Consider the following 10,427-nt stretch of genomic DNA (forward strand, 5'->3'; position numbering starts at 1 on the left):
ATACTAGACATGTTGCACTCAGATTTTAATGCAGGCATTTTTGCATTAAAATCTTTCCTTTGTGGGTTATTGTGTAAGTTAATGTGTATGTAATGAATCTTTGCAAAATACGAGTTTCACTTCTTTAATCGAATGACTGAACAGAATTAACTTTTTGATGATATTCTAATTTTTGACATGCACCCGCGCTTCCGCACAATAATTTTCAGAATTGCATTTGCAACTTGAATGCCTTTGGGTTCTGTGGACACATTTACTTCATTGTCTTTGAGTTACTTATATATATATTTTTTTTACTTTTCAATATCTTCGTTTTCTTCCTTCCTTTTGTTCCGTTTCTCACCGTTGTGATGATCCGGTTATTATTTCCCCGGCTTAACCCGCCATCTTTGTCTCCTTTTCATTGATTTGGCCTCTTCACTTCGCCCGCTTGAATCAGATACGGTCCATTGTTCCATTTGGTCAATCGTGTCAATTATTCAGCAGGAGAATCTGACCCGACACTGCGAGGCAACCAGATGCACCACATTGTTTGTCTAAGCTGCCGGGTTAAGAAACCGAAAAAAGTTGTGTTTTCTCGTCTCTTTTTGCCAACTTTCAGTAAGGATGAAGTATCATTCTTTAGATTCTTTTCACCCAATATAACCTGTGTATTACACGGGCAGATGGCCCACCTGCAATAAAATGCAGGACGCTCAACATGAGGCTTTAAAATCCCAACTGGGTGAAGATGTTTTTGCTGTAAGGCATACATACTCCATATTCCTCTTTGATGATATGCCTCAGAACTGTTTGTAGCTCCAGAGCAGCCGTTATTTTTTTATGGACTGAAGCTACTGTAGTGTGAAATGCGATCTGATTTCATTTTTAACTTTGATTCCTGCCAGGTGAGGCGTTGAATGCTTATAAGGACAATCGTCCACAGCGGAGCCGGTGGGGGGAAAAAAACACTAAAGAAAAAAATAAAACAACAATAATAAAAGAATAAATGTTTCATTTCATCTGAGCAGAGCCACAATCGTTACAGGAACAACATAAAGCAGAGCGTAACTGAAAACAATGCATGGGTTTTTGACTAAATTAAATCTTTTAAAAGCCTTTTCTTGTATTTGTTTTCATTTCTTTTACTTTAACAGCATTAAGCACACTCCAGTACTCTTATTAGCCACTCAAATATCACCTAAAAAGTGACAAATTGTTCATGCATGTTTGAGAAATCCTTTAATCTCCCGTGGCAACCATTCTGGGCACAGAAAAAGAACGATGTAACCAAACACTGCCTTTTCTCAGAGTCTACTGAGGTCATCATATGAGCTACTTCTCAGTGAAACGGTGGTAAACACTTTGTTAAAGGGTTAATAGAGGAAAGTTGCTGATAGGACTTCCTGAAGGCGGAGTTTCAGATAAAGCAGGAGCTTCTTAAAGAGACAGTTTCAAAGTGCTAAATTGCAAAGTCAAAAAATTTTTTTAAGCTATGTTTGATGTATGTAGTAATTTTATAATAACTGAAAGTATCGTAGTCAGTTAAATGTGCTACAAAATAGCACAATGTGCCTGGAGTATACGTAATACTTCCCCTTTAAGGCGCATGAATGCCTGTGGATGGCACTCCATGTGAGAAAAACAGATGTCTTGAAGGTGAAACACTGTTGAGTTTGTTTTTTGCACGTCTCTGCAGGTGGGTAAATGGGAGAACGGCTCCTTGTCCATGAAGTACCACGTGTGGCCTCGCTACGAGCTGTACGGAGGGGCGGCGACCAGGGAGGACGACCATCTGTCCATCGTGACGCTGGAAGAGGCCCCGTTCGTCATCGTGGAAGACGTGGACCCGCTGAGTGGGACCTGCATGAGGAATACCGTCCCCTGCAGAAAGCAGATCAAAACGCTGTGAGTCTGTGATCCAACATGGACCAAATCATGTTTAACAGAGTCGAGATTAACAAAGCGTGACGTGTTTATCTTCACACATGTTGCTATGGATTGTTGCATTTTTTTTTTTTTTGTTTTTTTTTTCCTTCTTCTTCTTCAGCCCATCTGTCACAGTAGCTGAAACTGACCGTAGCAAAAGCGGCATCCACAACAAATAACAAAAAACACAAAAACTGGCAGCCGAGTCAATTATAGAGGTTTCTCCCGGTTGCTTTACAGCACCGGAGGTAGAATAATTTCACACATCGACAGTGAGAGAACGACAAAGCCAGAAACGCAAAACAGCATTCATGAGTGAAATCACCAATTCAGACAGATGCATGTTTTGGGATTAAACACTGTTTATCTCTCTGTTTATGCAGCAATCAGACCAAGGAGGCGGGGATCTACATCAAGCGTTGCTGTAAGGGCTTCTGCATCGACATCCTGAAGAAGATCGCCAAGTCGGTCAAGTTTACGTATGACCTGTACCTGGTCACGAACGGGAAGCATGGCAAAAAGATCAACGGGACCTGGAACGGCATGGTGGGAGAGGTGAGGGGAACAGTCTATAAGTTTTATGACCCCCCTCACCGTCGCTTATTTCTGTTTACTCTGCTTGTTGTTGCTCTGGCTTTCCACTTCCAGTGTTTAAACAGCGCAGATCCAACTGATTTCACAGGTCAACAAATTCAAGTCTGCCGTATCCCTGAAAACCGTACCGCCATGTCATTTATCATTTGTTGTGCGAAACTTGTGAATGAAGATTGCACCTAATTCACAGTTTGTGACACTGTTAATAACGTTACTGAGGTTTTATGGCGTTGTGAGAACCTGTGCGGTCAGAGTTTGTGCTGCTGTGCTGTGTTTGGCTCCGTGTCAAGTGAAGACAGGAGGAGAGCTATGAAATGTTTGAGGTCAGCACGGAAAATGCTCCATTACCAAACAGCCTTCGGTACACAGAGATCTGAAGTCAATTTTAGTCAGTAAATAATTGCAAAAACAACAAATGATGCAGGGGTGGGGGGATGTAGTCGTCATTTGAGTCCAAACTTCAGCTGTTTTCCATTAGTGCTCTTGATTTAATGCATTTCTGCAACTCTCCTTTAAATTTATGTTTAAGCAATTGCTCTATGTTTGGTTGGGTTTCTGTCAAGACTAAATTAATCTCTATATATTTTGATCTGTAATTGACCTAATACCAAACCTCTATGCCCAGTATGTGAATCATTTTCCAGTCCAATTCAAAGTTTATTCCTGCCAAGTATTTAAAAAAAGGTCTTTAAATGTCACTTGTCAGGTGGAGAACGTATAGAAGAATTGTACTTTTATTCTGCTGGCAAGTGTTAAAGTGACCTTTCTGTCTTTAAAAATGTTTCAGTCTCCACTACTTGACAGTACTGGATTAACTTCACTTCCTCTTTAGGAATTAAAGAGGAAAATAAACTACTTCATTAACTACCTGAACAGAGTCTATTCCTTATTTAAAATGTTGTAGCTATGTTCATAGTTCCATTCAGATTTTGGGGTTTTTAGATCAAAAACCTTGGCCCTTGCCAAACTACCTGTGTCGTGTTTTTCATCATCTTGTTTTCAGTCTGCCGAAACCAATCACTTTGGTGTTGACAACATTTCTAAAAACTATTGGTTCCATGTCAAGGTTACTGTCTGTAAGTCTGGAGGTGCCAGCTGTGTTTCTGTTGACTGATCTTGGCGTTTTGTTAATGAGGGAAGCGGTAAGCCAATCGATTGTACCCTAAAGGTCATCCGTTGGAAACATGCTGAGTGGCTCAATGTCTGAACATTTACACGAAAGACCTTCACAAGTCACGGACATCATGCGTCTACCCCCACCCGATTAGGACTATTTCTATTCAATTTGCATTAAAACCAACCCATTTAATGTCTCACGTAGAGCCATTATTGTCATCCTGCCAGCGTCTTTAGTGGGTACCGAGCTGTAAATGTGGTCACCTGAAATAAACCCTGTCAGCCAGACTAAAAGCACGGTAATGCGTCCTGTTCCACAGAGGAGCAGTCATTAGGAAGACAAAGAGCTGCGTTCAAGAACCTCTCTAACTCACGGACACATACACGCACACAGACAAAAACATTTATAAAAGATTAAAGAAGACTCAAGAGGAATTTCTCTCTCTCTGTTATCTATTTATCTACCTATTAGTGTAGCTAGCTAGTTACCATTTCAATAAGCTAGCTATGTAGTTATCTATTTATCTAGCTAGATATGTAGCTGTCTAGATAGATATAAAGCAATATAGCTAGCTGGTTAGCTAGCTAGATATCTACTTAGTAAGCTAGCTATGTAATTATCTAGCTAGATATCTAACTATGTAGATGGCTATCTAGCTACATAGTTTGTAGATAGCTACTCAGCTAGCTCTGTAGCTAGCTGAGTAGCTGTGTATGTAGATAACTATCTAACTAGCTATGTAGCTATAGATGTAGCTAGCTACATACGTGTTACAATATATACCACAGAAAAGGCTGTACCAAATTTTTTTGGTTCAGTCCTTTCATTTACAGACACGTCACATAGATGCCATGTTCTTTTAATTCAGTACACATGTGGACCATCCGTGTACAAAAGTAAAGCAATTATATACTCACCTTGCAACTAAAATGGACCAAAACAACCCAGAACCTGCAGCCACATAGCGATTATGATTAAAATAAAGGTGGACTGAGCCAAGGCTTTAGACAGTTTGAGTCTGATGGCTGAAAAACAAAGCAGGTTTTGGAACGAATAAAGCTGCTTTAGATCGTGATTCTGAAATGGTCCAGATCTTAAACCTTTTCATATAAACTGCCAAGAAAAGTGGAGTCGTATCCAGCCAGAGCATTCCCACATTCTTGTTAATGCCTACAAAAATGATGTAGTGTTTGTGTTTTTTTTCTTCATATTGCTAAGAAACATTTGTGGAATATTATTATTATATACTTTACAGTTTAGGGAAATTCGACAATAAATTCCTTCATGACATGCTTTCTAAGAATCTCTGAATCTCTGGGTAGAGACTTTCAGATCTGTTATTAATAAATATGCTTTATGGTGTTGTTGACAACATATTTCTGTCTACCTTCTCTTCCAACGCTCCCAAAACAAGAGGATGTGTCAAACTGTCAATGGGCTGAATTACAGACTGACAGAGATGCTGAGCAGATCTCTCGATGCTTTTACCACTCGTCAGATTTCAAAAGATGAGAAACAAATAAAAAAAAAAAAAGAGAAAATCATCAAATACTTTGAGAGGCCCCACACCTTTTCCTGACTTTGTTGTGGCCAGAATCTGTTTTCATGAGCTGCACCGACTCGTGCTCCAAACCCATAATATTAGAGACAATACACTTTGAATTTCGCCTCTTTGAGAGAGTCGCAGAAGACACTGGTCAACACGCGCACACAAACTGAGACACACAAACGCACGCAGATCCTCGCTCAATCATTCTCAATAACACCCACATGGGTCACTTTCATAACACGGAGAGAACAAGTCGTAGGAGGGAGATGGAGAGAGCGAATGGTGAGAGGGGAAGTGAGCACACTGCTGGATCCACTCGTTCGCCTCCCCAGGGAGATATTTGCACATACAGGCGCACGCGCACAGGTTCCGATGCGCATTTAGATCCGTACTTGCATACTCTCTGAATAAATATGACTGAAAACTTACAAACGCACACAAACAGCGGAATGGCAGATAATCTGCAAGGCAGACTTGTCACATTTTCCCCTGCCTGAAAAGGTCCACTTCACAGGTAGACGAACAAAGCTTCGCTCACGTCTCTTTCTCTTTTTCCCTTTATGACTCACACGGAAATGCACGGCGTTGAAGCGCACAGCAGAGCTTTGACTCACACAGTCTCTCACACACACCTTATTAACTCAGGGAGACAATCTCGTCCCACTTTACCCCAATGCTTTAAGGCTATGAAATTTGGGTCTAAATATACCACCTGTGCAGGAGAACTGAAGGGAGTTAGGCAGGTAGCGAGAGGCACTGAACCGGCTATTTCCAGCAGCCATGACCCACTGTGGTAACCCACTTTCTTCTCTCTCCTTCTGTCTTTCTCCCTCTTTCTGTGGCCTGGTGAGCATCACGAGTGTCCACTCCGGAGCGCTGCGAGGAAAGTAGTTTTGCCTCCTGTCGCTACACGCCATGCTGCATCTTTGTCTCCAGCGTCTCCAGTTTTAGGCCTCACTTTCCGTGTATTAATAACTTTTTTCCCCTGCTGAAGTATGCCGTTACACTCTCTTACTATAGTCTTCATTTCAACAGGTTATGACATCTAACACAGTGATTTCATCACCTTTTGGCCTAATGCAAGTTCATGTTGGGGGGGGAAAGAAAACGATCTGCATCCACATTTACAACATGGTTTCATCATAAAACAGCAAAGAGAAGCTCCTCTCTGATGATTTATGAGGCAACGCAAACAAGTCGGTGATGTCCTACTCACACAAACTTTGAAAAATCAAGCCGGCATTGTGGAAACAAACTCCTCAGAATGGATGTAAAGTGTCACACATAAAAGAAACGACAGGCATTGATTTCCCCATCAATGGTGATGAAAATGTATCAGTTTGGTTCACTGGAAGAACTACCGTAGGTTGAAGTTCCCCAGTCTGTTCAGATGAACCCGTCCAATGTGTGTTAATGGCAAGAGATTGTGTTTGTGAAGTCCTGCTGGGCTCGGGCCTCAAATATGCCGACCATCTGCTTTCAAAGACTGTAACTGTAGCTTCGTCCCACCATAAAGCCATGATGCTAGAACATCCTAGCACAAGTCATTGTACAAAGAGACACGCAAAGGGGAAAAAAAGGCAAAGGTAAACAGGCTCGTCTATCTTTGACGAGCGACATCAACCGACTGGCTTTTGAGTGCACAAACATTCAAACAGTAACATCTCCAGCCTTGCGTTTGCCTTTCTTGGATAATTAATTAGTAGTGGTGAAACTATACAATCAGCTAACCACACGACACAACACAACACACAACCCTGAATTCATGAGACTTTTAGCACAGCTGTTTGAAAAAAGAAAAATCCCCACTTTGTGTTTCTACAAATATAATTAAGGTTTCACAAATCATGTTTATAAAGACTCTGTAAACACAGTAGGATTAATTGCAATAGAGCTCTAAAAAAATCAGTTTTTATTACATTTTGTGTTTTCATGGCATGACGAAAAATTACTTACACCATTTGTCAATAATCAATTGAAAAATCATACTGGTATTACAGCAGTCCATTGGTGTTTTGACAGTTTATCTCTGGCAACAAGCTCCAACTCTTTGAGGTTAGAAGGTTTCCCTAAATTTTTGTTCAACAGATTGTTGATCAGATTCCAGTTGAGACTTTGACTAGGCCAGTCTAACACGTTAAGGTCACTTCCCATCAGGGACTCTTAAGATTCCCCGCAGAATTTATTTTTCTTTTATTTACTGCATTTTCTTGACTTAATACTGCTCTGGTAGTGGTTTCATTTCCACTGTTTGCTTAAGCAATGGACATTTTTTTTCTCTTTCCCAGGTTGTGCTAAAAAATGCCCACATGGCCGTCGGATCCCTAACCATCAACGAGGAGAGGTCAGAGGTCATAGATTTTTCTGTTCCCTTCATCGAAACCGGAATTAGCGTCATGGTCTCCCGCAGTAACGGCACTGTTTCACCCTCCGCATTTCTAGGTGAGTAGCAATGATCAGCCGCCATCTTTAAAAGACGAATAAAACCCCTCCAGTCATCGCGTAAATCTAGAGCAGGGGTCTCCGGTGTCGACCCTCCAGGCCTGGTGTCCTGATTGTTTCATGTTTTCCTGGCTCAACCCACCTGAATCAAATAAGTGGTTCATTACCAGGCGTATGCAGAGCTCGATGACATGCTGAGGAAGTAATTACACCATTTGAAAAGGCTCGATCGGTTGATGGACACATCAGAAACACGCAGTGCACTGGCCATCGACAACCAGGATGTGCAACTGATGCTCAAAATAGATGCAGGATATGGAAAGGTTGTTACCGATGTGCAAAAGTAAATATAAAAGCAACTTTCTTTATCCCAGAATGCAACTGGCAGGACTTTGTACTTGCTGGGCAGCAATTTTAGATGCTTTGTTTAAGTTAGATGAGATTCATTTGACTATCCTACCTGGCTTCCGGTAAATATTAAAAATGTATTCAGTCACTTAGTGAGGTGTGGTAGCTGATGAATACACAGCAGATCTTTGCTTCTCTACATTATCTAATAGTTAACACTTACGTTTGATAGTTTATATCCGTATTACCCTCTTTACAGTCTATGAACTTACCAAATTCGCCATAATTCAGCCGTGTTCTGATTGTTGGAAATTTGGAAAAATCTCTTTTAAAGATAAGGTAATGATGACGCTTATCTGCTCTTGCTACACCATTATAGGAGAAGTTAAAATCATTATGTTATTAAATACTAAAATGACAATGTGTGTTGCAAATTACCAAAGTTTTTCTCGTTCCTTTTATTCTTTTGCATCATCATAATGTCTCTGTGAGAGTCAATATAACTGGCCAAATATATTACTGACATGAATGCATATAAATATAACATACCAAGTATTACGTTCAAGGATGCGATTGCCATGATTATGTTTCACACATTGATGTTGCAATTTGATTTTTCCCTCATATGTTATATTACATTGTAATAAACCCACAACTCAGGCATGAACTAGGTCACTGTCAATCAATCAATGAAGTTTATTTGTATGGTACATTTCAGCAACAAGGCAGTTCAAAGTCCTGTACATCAAAAAATGTCAAAATAAAAAGTCATAAAAACATGATACAGTCACCAGTTTAAGAAACCAGAAGCAAAAATTTAATTTTGTCAAATGCCATCTTCAAAATCATCAATACTCATCAAATATGCTGGTCAATTTTTCATTTATTACGGTTCAAGTGCCGCTCTACACAGCTGGACCTTTAGCCCGGATTTAAAGGAACTCAGTGTTTCAGCTGCTTTGCAGTTTTCTGGAAGTTTGTTCCAGATTTGTGGTGGGTAGAAGCTGAATGCGTTTCCTCCATGTTTGGTTCTGAGTGGCCCATCTGGCTCGTTTGGTTCTGTTATTTCTGTGAAAGTCTTCGGACCGCTCTTTGGTTCATTCAGAACAAAAGGCTCTTTTAATTAGACGTTGTCCTCTTGAGTGAGTTTAGCAGCTGTTTTAGTTAGATCTAAGTGTTTTTGTTTACTTCTCCTCCTTCATGAATTGAAGGAATTAAAAGTGATTTAGCAGGTGGAAATGCATTAAAATAAGTTTCAGTAAACTTTCCCTGACAAGGTGTTCTGAGCTGCATGATAATTCAGCTAACTGCTTATTTTTTTCTCTTTCTCTTTGCCCTCTTATGTTTTCCCACTCCTACTCAATTTCTCTGACGCTCCCTTCCTCTTTTCAATATGACATCCTGCATTTGCATATCTCTCTCTCGCTTCATTTTCTCTTTCTCTCTGCTGCCCTTGCTCAAGGGAAACTCTTCCTCCCTCCTCATGTTCCTCCTTTCTTCACCACCTCCCGCCTCCTTACGACTCCTTTCTGAAATATTCTTTCTGCTGCATCTCTTTCCAACCGTGCTTCCTTCTTTTATCAATCCCTCGTCTTCCTCGTTCGTCTTCCTCGTCCTCTGCACCCTTTCAGAGCCCTTTAGTGCAGATGTGTGGGTGATGATGTTCGTGATGCTGCTGCTGGTGTCAGCGGTGGCTGTGTTCGTGTTCGAGTACATCAGCCCTGTGGGCTACAACCGCTGTCTGGCTGATGGCAGAGGTGAGAGTTCCCAACTCACCACACACACACACACACACACGCACACGCACGCACACACTTAACCATAGCCGGCCCAAGGCATATATGCAAGTTAAGCGGCTGCTTAGGGCCTCCACACCACCAGGGGGTCCCCAAGAGCACTAACCTAACAGGAGAAAAAAAAATGCATATAGATATTTCAAAAAACATTGAATAATGCAAACTAAATGGAATTACACATGGCCAAATGATTTCTACAGACACGTTGCTTGTTTTTGTTTACATCCGGACATTTTGCACACACACACACAGCGCAGGAGGGCAAAAAGACGATTCTTTTACCTCCCATCCGTAGCCGCATTGTCGCGTTAGAACAAGTTTGTCAACTAAATTAAACCTGGAAATGTAGGTGTTATTCATGTAGTGCAGTACAGCAAAGGGGAAAATAACAGAACAACAACCACTCACATTCTCGCTCTCTGTGTTTGCTACGCAACACACAGACTCGCTACCATAGCAACTGACAACGCCACTAAAGCATCAGGATCCAACACCAAAAAACGCAAACATTTCCCACACAACGAGCAGAACATTGATGTTTATGTTGCAATTATTAAGAAGTGATCGCTACCGCTGCTAATAGCTAATAGCTACCACACCAGTGGTTGATTAGCTAATTGAAACATCTGCTCTACTGATGATCTGTTAGAGTTGGTGTGAAGGCCAGTTTTTT

At 41.0% G+C, this 10,427-nt stretch overlaps 1 protein-coding gene across 1 annotated transcript in view; it reads left to right on the forward strand.

Moving 5' to 3' along the window:
* The window catches only part of LOC103143649 (glutamate receptor ionotropic, NMDA 2B-like), a 162,923-nt gene extending 153,084 nt beyond the window's left edge, over positions 1-9,839 (forward strand). Inside the window, exons 9-12 of the mRNA XM_016675456.1 lie at positions 1,679-1,887; positions 2,292-2,463; positions 7,457-7,610; positions 9,590-9,839. Coding sequence (XP_016530942.1) covers positions 1,679-1,887; positions 2,292-2,463; positions 7,457-7,610; positions 9,590-9,777 — 723 coding nt within the window. The 3' untranslated portion in view covers positions 9,778-9,839. The remainder of the gene's footprint in view (positions 1-1,678; positions 1,888-2,291; positions 2,464-7,456; positions 7,611-9,589) is intronic.
* Positions 9,840-10,427: the final 588 nt, after the last annotated feature.

The sequence above is a fragment of the Poecilia formosa genome, unplaced genomic scaffold, assembly GCF_000485575.1.
Source record: "Poecilia formosa unplaced genomic scaffold, Poecilia_formosa-5.1.2 Scaffold114, whole genome shotgun sequence".
Taxonomy (NCBI): domain Eukaryota; kingdom Metazoa; phylum Chordata; class Actinopteri; order Cyprinodontiformes; family Poeciliidae; genus Poecilia; species Poecilia formosa.